General features: G+C 34.2%; 1 protein-coding gene across 1 annotated transcript; it reads left to right on the top strand.

The window, feature by feature from the left end:
• The first annotated feature begins 5,105 nt into the window (after positions 1-5,105).
• Positions 5,106-13,195, top strand: LOC125819322 (ribosome biogenesis protein NOP53-like). Its single transcript, XM_049498777.1, has 11 exons — positions 5,106-5,338; positions 7,752-7,921; positions 8,091-8,139; positions 8,227-8,252; positions 9,567-9,647; positions 9,735-9,845; positions 9,964-10,046; positions 12,233-12,352; positions 12,445-12,567; positions 12,922-12,988; positions 13,091-13,195. Exons 1-11 carry the CDS (start codon positions 5,170-5,172, stop codon positions 13,193-13,195), a joined length of 1,104 nt encoding a protein of 367 aa, XP_049354734.1. The 5' UTR covers positions 5,106-5,169.
• Positions 13,196-13,819: the final 624 nt, after the last annotated feature.

Below are 13,819 nucleotides of genomic sequence, written 5' to 3'. Positions count from 1 at the left end.
ACAGAACTTGACAGTTCGTATTGCAATCTTTATCACGGGTTTCCTTTGTTTTTGTTAAGTCTTTGAACTAAAAGTTCAGAGACAGTCATAGTACAAGCCTCAACTTACGAACATGGGGTCTGGTGGTTTTGCAGTGCGAGATTCTATGCATTTACCTTTTTTTTAATAAAAAATTCGGCACTTATTTGTTCCAATGCATGCTTTTTGGTTGGCTCCGTACCTAAAACTTGCAAAAACACTTAAGATAATAGTTAGTAAGGTGGGTTGTATCCCACCAAGTGCCATATTTTCGATTATGGCACGACTCATATTTTATATTTTTATATTTTATGTCTTCATCTATTATAATCTCGGATTGCCTCTCAAAAAGTGTTTCATTTAACTTTGTCACACAACAATAGTTTGTCTAATCAACTGATCAAATGATCCTCACAAAAGTGACATACACATACCTTACTTCTATTTTCGATTATCTCATTCATTACCTTTTTGAATTTGGCATTACGTTCATGCGCATGTCTGGTTATATCATCCATCACTTTTATGACATCCTTCTTCGACATGATGTTCAGCTTCTACCCTGCTGTGGTTACCGCTAGTTCTTGATTTACTAGATCAAGTGTTGTCTAGAATGCATCCTGAATAATTGAGTCGTGCAACCCATATTCCTATTGTGTCTATAGTATTTAAACCTTACTTATGCATCAAATAGTATCTCCCCTTTCGGCTGTTTGATATACAAGATAATATTGAGAGCTTGCAGCCATTCGACAACTAAACTCCACTCATGAATAAATATGTAGACTAGTTTCAGACAATAGTCAATTTCATCCCGTTACAATGTTTTGAACTATGCTTCTGCTTCACCTTTAATTAAGAGAGTACACAAACATGTTAAGTTTTAGCATATCATCAGAGAATAGTGCACTCCTATACTCAGCACAAACTCTCATAAAGTTTCTCAAGTGTAGGAGAGGATCTCTCCCCAGAGTTATATAATAACCCTTGTATCTTGAGATCTATTTCAATTGAGTCCTACAAAGAAAGCAATAATATTTTCAATTTTTCAGCTTCAGATGATATTGTTGTCACACCCCAAATTTAGAGAGGCATGACCAGTATCATATGCCCCACTTGATAGAGTGAATTGACCTAGACCAATTCAAATAATAAAGACGTGTCACTAAGGCTAAGTCAAACATAAAGAAATGTAACAAAAACAAACTCAAATAAAATAGAAGTATAATACAAGGCCAACTAGATGAAAATCCACAACAAATATCTAAGATGAAAACCTATTAATAAAAAATCGGGACATGACCTTAAACACCCAGGGTGTTACATCTTTTTCTCCTTACAAATATTTGTCCTTGAATGTGAAATAGAATGCACGAGAACAACTAGAAACTTCTTGAATTTCTGACAGAACCTCCCCTATACACTGAACTATACCACACCTACAAAATGGCCTAGAAAACCAATCACTTGCCTTACAAGGTCACTAGTAGCTATCAAAAACTCATCACACACAGATGCTGATGAGACAAACTTAAAACATGAAAAAAATACTTATCCCGACATAAGCAACTCCATCCTTGAAAATGCTATGACGTCTCAAATTAGAATCGACCTTTCCACAAGGTTTGCGTAGGTTTGATGATCGTGAATCCTTATTTCACGATTTTGATAACTCAACTCTTAACACTTAGATCTAAATCATGAAGAGCCTCCTAATTATAAGTGTGGTGCACAACATATTCGTAAGAAAAACTCTACTAAACACTACTTTTAAATTTTCTAGGACACGATGTTCCTCTGATATCAAATTTGTCATCTCCCAAATATAAAGAGGAAAGAGTGACATCTTGTGCCGCATTTCATTGACTGAACCAACTAAAACCAACTCAAACAACAAACACATACCATTAAGGCCAAGTAAAACCTAAAGAAACACAACAGAAACAAACTCAAATATAACTAAAGTATTCTACAAGGCAAACTAGACTGCATATTATTACCAAACCCACAATAAATGTCTATAAGCTTCTAAGATTAAAATCTACTTATCATGAGTTGGACAACGCCCTGACATACCCATTACTAATATAAAGCTAAAGAAGATTATAAACTCAACAACTCTCGAAAAAATGGAGTGCACTTATCTTTAGCTGAACACGACCACACGCACGTGGTTCCTTGTTTACCTGATAATCTGCAAGCATGAAGCAATGTTCCCAGGCAACGACAACGTTAATACAAAACAATGTACTGAATATTGATCATATATATGTGATAAAGAATCGGTCTAGTATTTGTGATGTTTGCATGATGAGTCTTGAGTTTGAAAGATATGCTTGAATGAGTAAATTTTAGATCATGATTAAATTGTGTGAGTGAACCGGAGTTTGTGAGTAGCTTTGTCTAGCTAGGATAGATGTGATATTGGGTCTATAGAGGATATGATGAGTTGTCCCAGGATGAACTAAAGCTCTAAATAAGGAATGGTGATCTGGAGTGTATTTACACATTCAAACATCATATTTTGTCTGCATTTTAGCTTAGTTCTTTGTATAATATTGTGAATATCCTTGTATTTGTTGATGATATGATATGGTAAGCTAATGGACAAGATGACGTTGATTTCAGGTTTAAATCATCAAGAAAAGACCCACATGATGAATTGAAACGCAAAACAAAGTAATCCGGACTAAAATAAAGGAAAAATTTCTCTAGGTTGGACCATGAGATAAGTCTCGCGTCGCACCTCTATGAAAACTAAACTTAAGAGACTTAACAAAAGGTGTTCAACCTTGAAATGAGCCCCACGATGCGAGGTTGGACTCCTCACTATGTCCCTCTCACCATTAAACTTAGCTTGACTCAATAAATGTAGAGTTCAACGGGGATTAAAATTTCAACCTTATTAATATATATGTCTTTGATGATATTTTTAGGGTTTGAATTCTTAAAATAGCTAATAGGACTCAGAATTAGAAGTATAATTTATTATAATAAAATAAACAAAACTTACTTACAAATATTGTTTTGATCAAAGGTTTCAATTATTCTCTTTTACATTCATGTTTTTCAGTAGTTTAAATTTAAATATTTTTTTAAGACTTAATACTAAATATCAATTAATAAAAATACTGCAGTCAAATAATTATGTTAATATTTTAAAAAGAAATATATCAAATTAAAATATGACAAGTAAAAATGAGAGGACATACAATAGTAATTAAGGAAAATAACATGACAAATCTGACCCCTTCTGTATATAAAAAAATACAGTATCAGAACTTCATACTTTTTGGAGTCAATTCCCTAAAAGGTCACCCAAGTTGAGGGAATTGTCTTGAAATATCATTTATGTTTCATTTAGGACTAAAATATCACTCAACTATTACTATTTTCCTCCAAATATACTTGACATTTCAAAGGCCTCACTCTCTCCTAATTGGCATGACATGTCATTAAGATTTTTTTTAAAATAATAGACTAATTTAATTCATCAAACTCATTTAACTAAAATAATGATCGTATTTTATTTTTTAAAGAATATTAGTTTATTAAGAATAAATTTTCATATTTAAGAATCTTTTATCATAATTAAACTTTTTTATTTTTTTATGTTATGAAGAATAGGTTTTTACAATGTACTATAATATCATCAATTTTGAATATTTATAAACACGTACATTAAAAAAAATATTGATATACAAATCACTCATGAATGCTAACTTATATCAATTAATCATAAATTGTATAATGAATCAATAATATTAAAGGTCAATTAACGGTTACAATAATATTAATCGAGTACTTTGAAATTCATGTGTACCATTTTATTATATTTTTTGAAAAAATAGAAAGTGAATAATATCATATTTTTTATCCAAAAACAAATACTAAATGCCTCAAAAGTCTTCTTCTATACTAGTTGATATTTCATGTCATTAAATCATCATTTTTAAAAAAATAATAGACCTATTTAATTCATCAAACTTATGTCTCCACAAAACAAATATATAAATTACATGAGAATTTATGAAGATTATTAAAAAAAAAATCTAATTCCTTTATATATTTTTACCAAACAAAATTCAATGAAAAAACCTCTTTGTGCAATTATTACCTGGTAATTTTTAAAATTCCTAAGTAAATTATTCAAAAAATTTAAGCAATTTTTTTCATAAAAATATTCAAATAAATTTGTAAGGTTGACAAAAAAGTTGGTAAGAAAGAGAAAATTATTATTTAACTTTTTTTAATTTAAATTTTTATTCTTTTATTCTATATTATATTATATTTTAACTTCTCATACAATTAAACACCAATATATATTCTTATATTATCCCAAATTCATGAAATACAAGTAATAATTAATTGAATTGCCTATTTTAATTCAAAAATATACATATTATATGAGATTAATATGTTGATAAATAAAGATCAAAATTTTATTTTCTAATATAAATATTATTCACTTTCTATTTTCTTTTCAAAGAAAGATATTGTAAGTATATATGGATTTCAAAGCACCCAATTAATTATTTATTAATAGTTAATAGACCTTCAATATTATTGATCCATTATATAATATATGATTCATTGATGTAAGTTGACATTCATAAGTGATTTATATATCAATATTTTTTGAATATATTTTCTCATAATTATTCAAAATTGATGACATCATGGTAAGTTTTAAAAAACTATTCTTCACAGCATAAAAAAATAAAAAATTTAATTATGATAAAAGATTATTAAGTATGAAAATTTCTTTTTAATAAACTAATATATATATATATATTATTATTATTATTATTATTTTTTATTTATTTATTTATTTTTTAGAAAATAATAAGATCATTATTTTAGTTTAATGAGTTTGATAAATTATTAAGCCTATTATTAGAAAAATGGCTTTAATGACATGTCATGCCAATTAGGAGAGAGTGAGGCTTTTGAAGTGTCAAGTATATTTGGAGGAAAATAGTAATAGTTGAGTGATATTTTGGTCCTAAATGAAACATAAATGATATTTCAAGGCAATTTCCTAAACTTGGGTTACCATTTAGGGAATTGACTCATACTTTTTGGGTCTTAACTATTTGGGGACACAACGCAAGGGCTTAACGTTGCCGCCTTTGCAGCGAAGGTAGAGAGATGGGGAAGAAAGCAAAGAGCTCAAGGAAAGGGAAGAAGGCATGGAGAGCCAACATAAGTACAGAGGATATTGAAGATTTCCTTGACAATTCCACAAAGGATGCTCTTTCCGGCGGTTCACTCGCTCAAGTTCCTAGCGATTCTCTCTTTTACGTTGACAAATCCAGAGGTATTTTGGAAATAGCTAGAGTATTAAATATCAGTTGTTCAAGTACATAACGAGGTAAAGAAGAGAGTCGATTTTGATACCAGGCTGGCGTTCTAGCTGCTGATATCGTCTTTAGATGGATTGCCATGTATGCTATTTACTGTTGTACTGAACTAGTTTTGGCTGGATAACTGGATTGCTCCACTTGTGAAAATGGCTGTTTCTTTAGCAGTATTTTTTAGGTACTCAGGGAAATAACTGGGTGCTCTCATAATTTCCTCCAGAACTTTTTTTTGGTGGACTCATTCGATAATATTATGTATATTAAGGCATGTAGACAAAATAGTTGAGTATGCCATAGAGTTATAATTGTAGATATCAATCTTGAGAGCAGATTGAGAGTTCATGTCAGTTATACACTTGCAGAAAAGTTTCAGGAACAATTGTTTGGGTGTTAGTTTTCAGTCAATGCTTCCTGTTCACATGCAATTATTGGATGTAATATGAAGCCTGATGAATTTGGGAGATAGTAACTGATATTTTAGGACTAGAAGAGGGCAGTTTAGAATCATGTTACGAATCTGTCCATAGTGAAAGACCCATTTGGGGGGTTAGCAAATCACCTTTGGGACCCTAGCTAAAAGGAGCATGTGCACTTCATTATGAGGTATATATATACAAGAGGAAATAGTTCATTAGGGCCTATGCTATGAAGTTGTCTCTTTATTTTCTTAGGGAGCTTAGATTAATTCGGGAACGTCCCTCCTTTTTTTTCTATTCCTATAGTGTGAAAATGAACTCTTGTATGGGATTACAGTTCTCCCTATCAATACGATTCCCCTCCATTACCTTGGTGCTTTCATTGTTCCTATTCCATGCCTCTCTACCCTTCTACCATGCTTGAAGCTCAATTCAACACCCTCTTGAATCGGTGAATGCGTTGCAAGAATCGATGAAGGACCTACAAGCTAACAACAAGCGTATGCTCTCTTCTATTTGCCGTGTGCGCTCACTGCAGCCAGAGGACATGCAATTGGACTCCACTTTCATTGATACCCAGAGATGTCAGATGCTACAACTATCACATCAGTGCTAGACTTAGCTTATGATGATAGTAACACCAAGGTGGCTGAGATCGTGAACTCTCATTTGAACTCGCAACTTCATGTTAAAGTTGTTGGGGATACAATACAAAAACCCGTGAGTCTCGACAATATGTCCAGTGCTTTTATTGTCACGACCCAACTTGAATCTACACCTTGGCAGTCTCGGTTAAGCTACCGAGTTTTCTTCCTAAAGGCAAAAGACATAAGCTTGACATGGTGTTTGGTCGGAAAGTGTTCGGTTTAAATCCAGAAAGGGATATTTATGCAGCATTTCGTTGTCCTCATATAGCCACTGGTTTGCTTCAACATGCTTTTGGCTTACACAGCCGCAAGTGGGTAGTGAAGTAGTGATACTATGTTGTGAATATAAACGGCAGAAGCTGATATTCTTAATGGATTGCTATCGTTTCTGCTTATGGGTTTTTTCGATATGTCTAATGAGTTAGTTACTGTGATTTTTGTTGCCACCTTGGACCACATGTGGGATAGGGATGTCAATGCTGCCAGTTGAAAAACTTTGTTGGTTCACTAACAGAGAGACTCTGTATCCCAAATAAGTGGCTGGTTTTCCTATGCATTTTGCACATATGGACATTACAACTTCGTTGGTTAAGGAACCAAATTAGCCTTGTGACTAAAGATCCTACATTAGTTCCTTCTATCTTACTACAATTGAAGTTCAAGCTTCTGTTTCTACTGCCATTGTGTTAGGCATGTCTAATGTTTACATGCTTCATATCATTGCGGCAGCACATGTACATGGTTACATATTCTTCTTTGGCCATGAAGAACACTTTGTTTTGCTGACAATGGGGTGGGGTGGGGGGTGGGATGGGCAGCTTGCTACTCATGTTGTCCTTGACTTGAACCTTGAGGACAAGGTTCTTATTGAGGGCGGGATTGTTGTTACAAATCTGGCCATAGTGAGAGAGCCATTTGGGGAGTTAGCAAATTAATCCTGGCTAAAAAGGAGCATGTCCAAGACATCCCACTTTATACAAGAGAAAATAGTTCATTAGGGCTTATGCTATGTAGTTGTCTCTTTATTTTCTTAGTTGGTTAGATTAATTTTGGAACCTCCCTCCCTTCTTCCTTTTCTATTTATAGTGTGAAGATGAACTCTTACCTTATTGTATGCAATTACAGTACTCCCTATCAGTACGATTCCCCTTCAGTACAAATCACCTTAAGTACTATATCACTGGAATATTTTGCAGTTGATGTTCATCATGGGCGCATCTTCCTTGTTCCTTTACTGCTGTTCTGTCGCTTTTTGTTGGCAAATCCCTTTTTAATGATTAAGTGACTAGTTTATGTCTATAATCCAGATCTTTCTGTCAAACGGAAAATTGAAAAACACCGGGAGAAAGTACTTCGATGTGATAGTATGCTACAGAGCAATACCTTTGTTGAACCTGTACCTTCTTCAACTGGGAAAAAGTCCAAGAAGAAAAGTAAAGTTCAGATAGCTAAAGATACTGCTCAACAGGGTCAAAAGGTTCTTCACTAATTCATTTTAAATATTCAATTCACCAATTGCAAGATATTATGGCTGCTTCTTCCTTGCCACAATGGCCTTCCCTCAATAGGGAGAAAAATCTTTTCATTTGAGTGCACATCCCTAATAGATCCTCATTGTTTATTTCTTCTTAATTTTGTGTTATTAGGATTCGGCTGGTGGAGACTCTGGCATGGTTGACATTTGGGATGATAAAGGTGTCCTTATAATTAGAGCCTTTTTGTTCCTCGTCACTTTTGTAGTAAAATGACTTTTCTGATGCAACCTTCATTGCATTGTTGCAGGTGAACTGGTCATCAAAACCAAAAAGGTACACTGTTTTTTCCTTCCCGTATATGAATTTTAAAATTCTTTTCTCCTCTTTATCTTTTTGGGCCATTTATCAGGAACATCCTTTTCAATTTTGGTTTCCTTATACATGAAAAACATATTTCAAATCAGCTGAAGTTTTTCCTTGTAAGTTGTGATGCAATACTTGCTATAGGTTTTATTAATGTAGCCTGCCATTCTTTATGAGTACTACTATTATTGCCTTAAAATGCTTCAAAGTCCACTTAAAAATGATCAGTCTTAAGCCAATTGAATCTCTTACTTTTGAAGAAAACATCACTAAGCATCTTTGAGATGGACCTTTTCCTTGCACATGCTCTGCATGCTTATCCGCTCAAACGATAGATGAGAGTAAAAAATGAAAGAAAGGCATGAGAATGGATATAAAAGATCCTTTATCGTGGAAGGTAATGGACCTAAATAAGCAAAATGGATGTAGAGACCCATTAGAGCTGACCCTAACTATCTTTTGTGATTGATTGATCAGTTAGTTTCCCGTTAGTCAGACACATTTTCACCACTTCATTTGACGAATTAGATTATGCAGATACAATGATCTGTAACGGATACAAAATTTCATCAAAAAAGATACCAGGCATCCAAAAAGAAGTCAAACTTGGATTGTTTTCCATTTTGCTCATTCCTCATTTTGGCAGTTTGAAATCCTTCCTTTTAGTTTTAGCATCATTGATGCTCTAGGGCTGTCTAAAGATCTTGACCAAAATATGTGATGCATGTTTAGATTGGGATTTCATTTTTGGATTTGGTTTTTCTGTACTTTCCTGCTGCTGTGGAATGAAATTTTTCATAATTTTCTATGTCAGCGGATGAGGTGGGTTGGCTGGTGACACAAGCTCGTTTGGTTGCATTACTAAGATGTTATAGAATCAGGATTAAAACGACTAAAATGAACAAAATAACCTTCATATATCAAAACCATTTTGTAAAATTAAACAAAACACGTATTTAATCCTACAATATAATTCATGCATTACAATCCTTGTATTACTCTATTCCCTAAGATACAATCCCTACATTCCAGTCCTCACATAACTCGTCTCTCAACAAAACGACCCCTGGTGCATATTGTTTGTACCTCCATGTCTTCTTCTTTCTCTATCCATTTCTTCACTATCGTAACTGTGTATATTTATTTATGGTCCTAAATCTCGAGTAGTTGAATTGTAAACCTTCGACTTTCATAGAACAATTTTGCATGTGTACTTTTCGGAAAGGGAAAATACAAATCTGCATTAGTATATGTAATCAGTTTTATATGCATTGCATGTGACAGAAGCCCAAGACTTCTGTTATACCTGCCGTGGAAGTTGAGCCTCCAGGATGCTCATTCAATCCGCCACCTGAAAGTCATCAGGTAATTTGTGTCTGTATGTCATATTTTGTTATTACCAAGTTCCTAGTCCCTGCAATTAATAATTCACTCGGTATCTTCTCAATTCAGGATGCATTAGCTTGTGCTGTTGCAGATGAAATGCAGAAAATTTATCGAAATGAATTGGGGCCGGAGCCTATTCCATTGATTGTTCCTGGAGAAGCAGTTAATGAAGAAGATGTAAGTTTAAGCTGTTACAGTCTTGTTAGTACCTTTGACCATGGCCCTTGTTGATGCCTTATGGGATATGTTTTCTTATACTCTGTATAAGTATTCACCGAAGATTCATTTGTCTCAGATGTATTTCCTTGAAGCGGATAGTGGCAGTGACATGGAGAATGAAAAACAAGTGGAAGACGGAAACACAGATCTGGAGAAAAGGTAAGCTTCTATATTGCTCGTCTGTCTTGATAGTTTTTGCTATTGAAACATGTTCTATTCTTTGCTTGCTCAGTACTCAGGATCATTTAAAATTATAATATTACTTGAAAATCCAGCCATCAAAATTTGAACCATGTAATTTATTCACCTGTGTCTATTCATATTCGTGGAGTCCCCTTATAATAGTGAATAGGAGCTTCTTTGACAATCTTTAAGCTTTAGGCTTCAGAGAAATAAAATAGATGACAGTTTAATGTGTTAAATCTACATGATAAATTATGCTGACAGTAAATTTAGTTACATTTTACAAGTTACCTTTTCAAAAAAAATAATTTAGTTACATTTTAATCTCTGGACACTGGTTACACCCAATTAGCTTTAAGTCCTAATTTTTTAACTATAACTTTACAAGGCTAACATGAGTTGTCTTGTCCTCATTTTTACAGTGGCTCACAATTGGCTCTTTCTATTTTCAATTTCTTATCATGATTTATACTAGAAATGCAATTTCGTTTTATTTATGTGGCTTTGCATATTTAATAGTTTTCACAAAGCTTCGGGGTGGCCCAGTGGTTTGGGCTTGAGACTTCCATGTTAGAGGTCTCAAGTTCGAAACCCCTGCCAGCGAAAGCAAGGGGTTTGCCTTCTGGGTCGAGCTCGTCACACCGGGCTTACCTAGTGCGGGTTACCTCTCCTATGTGGTTTGCAAGCTATTGTATAGGAGTGGGGGTTTTACCCTGTGCGCACCCAAAGGGTAGCTGCTGCGGGTTTCCCTTGTCATAAAAAAAACAAAGATCTAAGCTATGGATGTTTATGAAGTCAAAGGCGATATATCTAACGCTATCACTGATGGTCTAAGACCTCATGCTTCCTTCGTCCTTATCTATTTGAACCCATGTTTGCCCTATTTCGTGTGACATTGTGTTTATTTTTTCTGCTAGTGGGAAAGCTCTTATTTCCAGCATTAGTAGTAGCTATTATTTTCTTCCAACATTTGTAGCTAATCCGGAAGTTCACATTATTTTGATTACTGAGCAGTACTGCAACTAGGAAATAATGTGTTCAGTGGGAAGTTCTATTTCCAGCATGAGTAGCTCTTATTTTCTTCCAACACTTGTAGCTAATGCAGAAGTTCACATTATTTTGATAACTGCAGTACTGCAACTAGGAAATAATATATTCAGTTTTTGTGGGGTGGAATTTGAGCTAGTGGAGAAGTTCTTGTTTCCAGCATTTGTAACTTCTATGTTTTTCAATAATTGTAGCTAACTCAGAAGTTCACATCAGTTTTATCTGGAGATCATGTATATTAAAATGTCAATGATTAAATGGTACTGGAATCCTGGAACTAGAAAATGATAGATCCAATTTTTGTGGGTATTTAAGAATTTGAGCATCCAATCCCAGAATCTTAAGTCAATGACCGAGTAGGGGAGGACCTTAATTAAAACTTTGGAAACCCTTTGAGCACATGATATGAGACACCAGGTATATCTCTAGACTCTGATATTGTTCCACTTGTTTAATTTGGTTAGAGGTTTCACAGGTGACAGAAGATCAGACTTTTAGGTGAAAAAATGGATTTATCAAAGCTTATGATAACATGTAAAAGAATTTGCTTTCAACTCAACAGCTTAAAGCAAAGGACATAGTTTCTCAAGACTCTTTCTTCTTGGAAAAGTCTTTCCTTTTTATTTAATTTATTAGGAACCCTGTGGTGAACTCTAATATGCCCAAATGGAACAGCCTTTTTTTTGTGGTTAAAGACGCAGAACGAGTACATTGTATATCACTAATATTTGGTTGCTTAAATATGTTAAGTTAAAATCAACTACATATGAAATCACATTTCTAATTTGAAGAGGTTTGATCCTTCCTTAATCTTGCTGAGTTAGATTGTGAGTTGAGTCACCAGTAAGCATGATAGATAATATGGACGTTGTTGCCGTCCGGCTTTATATCTGTTACCTTTGGTGGTGATGATCCAAATGTCCTAATGATGATCAGTTGTAGAGTCACCAGTGTTCAAGATTTTCTTTTTTGTATGTCAGTTGTGTTCTGAAAATTTGCAGTGCTCTAAGTTTAGCTTCCTTGGCAATCCATGTTGTGTTGAGTGCATAGCAAGTCGTCAGATCTTCATTTAACGCTGAATGAAATTATACATCATTAATTTTAACTTTATTCAGGCCTCAAAAGCCCAAAATGGTGACACAAGTTGAGAAGAATCGACGGGCTAGACGCAAAGAACAGTTGAAAGCACAAGCTGAATCAACAAAAGCAGCACAGCTCTCCAAAGAAATTGATAGGTTTGCTATTACTTAGAATATCAGGCAAATCATATTCTAGTTAAATAGAATTTGCCTTTCTTATAGATTCTTATCTGTTTTTGTGCCTGCAGCTTACCGGATATAATTCAAGAAATAGAGAGAGAGGAAGGAGAAAAACAGAAAAGACATCTACGTCGTGTAACTGCTAAAAAAGAAAGACTAAAATGTTGTCCGCCACGCTTGGGAAAGCGCAAGTATGTGCTGTTTCATTTTGAAGTAAATAAGTTTCAATAATTAAATTGCTAACTGGGAAAAAATGGCTTTCTAGAACATCAGATTTTAAAGGGATCTTTATGGTTATAGCTCTTAAAAATGTTTCAACTTCCAGCTTGGGGTTTGAAACAATGATGATTGCATGTTCTGAGGCTCTTTTGCTTGTGGGGTTATAATTCAAGAAAATGACTCTCGTTGCTGTTTTGCTTGTGGGGTTTGTATATATTTCTAGAACATCAGATTCTGAGCAATGAGAGTCATTTTCTTGTCTCTTTTGCTTTATTCCTGCAATAACTGTAGATGTTGACAAAATAATTTATGGCCTATCATTTCAGATTCCAGCCTGCTCCTGCTCAGGTCTTATTGTCTGAAGAGATTACTGGTTCCCTCCGTAAATTGAAGGTTGCTTTCCTGATTTCGAATTTCTCCAAGTTGGTTGTTTTCACATTTGTTTCTATTTTCAAGGTCTTTCTCTTAAGTGATTTTGCTTTCTGTTTCGAACAGGGATGCTGCACCCTTGCAAGAGATCGGTTTAAAAGCCTGGAGAAAAGGGGACTAGTTGTTCCTTCAAAAAAGAGTAGCAGGTTAGGAAAGATCCTTGTTGTTTGAAATTTAAGCCAGGGTTTCTGGTTACGGCTTTGCTTATTTGAAATTAAAGTATTTTCAGCCCACATTGCATGTCGTCTTTGAAGTGTGTAAACCACGTGACACTGAGACAATCGTGGATTACTCTCTTTTCTTTTAAGTTTTTTATAGTGAGCTTTGTGTGGCATCATAGTTGATCATAAAATTCGATAATATGCCTTGGGAGGAAAATTACCAAGCATTTTTACCAATTGTTTAGGAGCAAAAACTAGTTATTTGGATAGTGAGCTTTGTGCATGTTCCTGATTTCGTATCCTTGCTGGTGTTGGCTAGTTGGAAATTCTGTCATGTCAATGTAAATTTAATGTGTCTGTATTTATTTTGGTAAGAAAGAATAATGATGACAATGCATCAACTTCCCTTGCTTTAGGTTTTAAGTAACGGAACTTGTTTTTTCTCTGCATGTATTGCCCACTTTCGTATGCCGTTATGTATACTGTTTCAAAACATTTCTTGCTAATTATTTCTGGGATGGGATGTCTGCAGGAAATAGAGTTAGTTCATCAGAGTTAATTGTGGAATAACATGGATAAAATGTTATCATCACTGCTTTGAGATAACTCCTGATCACTTGGATGATTCTTGGTT

The sequence above is a fragment of the Solanum verrucosum genome, unplaced genomic scaffold (assembly GCF_900185275.1).
Source record: "Solanum verrucosum unplaced genomic scaffold, falcon-dt-bn FXZP01000207.1, whole genome shotgun sequence".
NCBI lineage: Eukaryota > Viridiplantae > Streptophyta > Magnoliopsida > Solanales > Solanaceae > Solanum > Solanum verrucosum.
The sequence above is the reverse complement of the archived record's forward strand: the minus strand, read 5'-3'. Positions and strand labels throughout refer to the sequence as shown.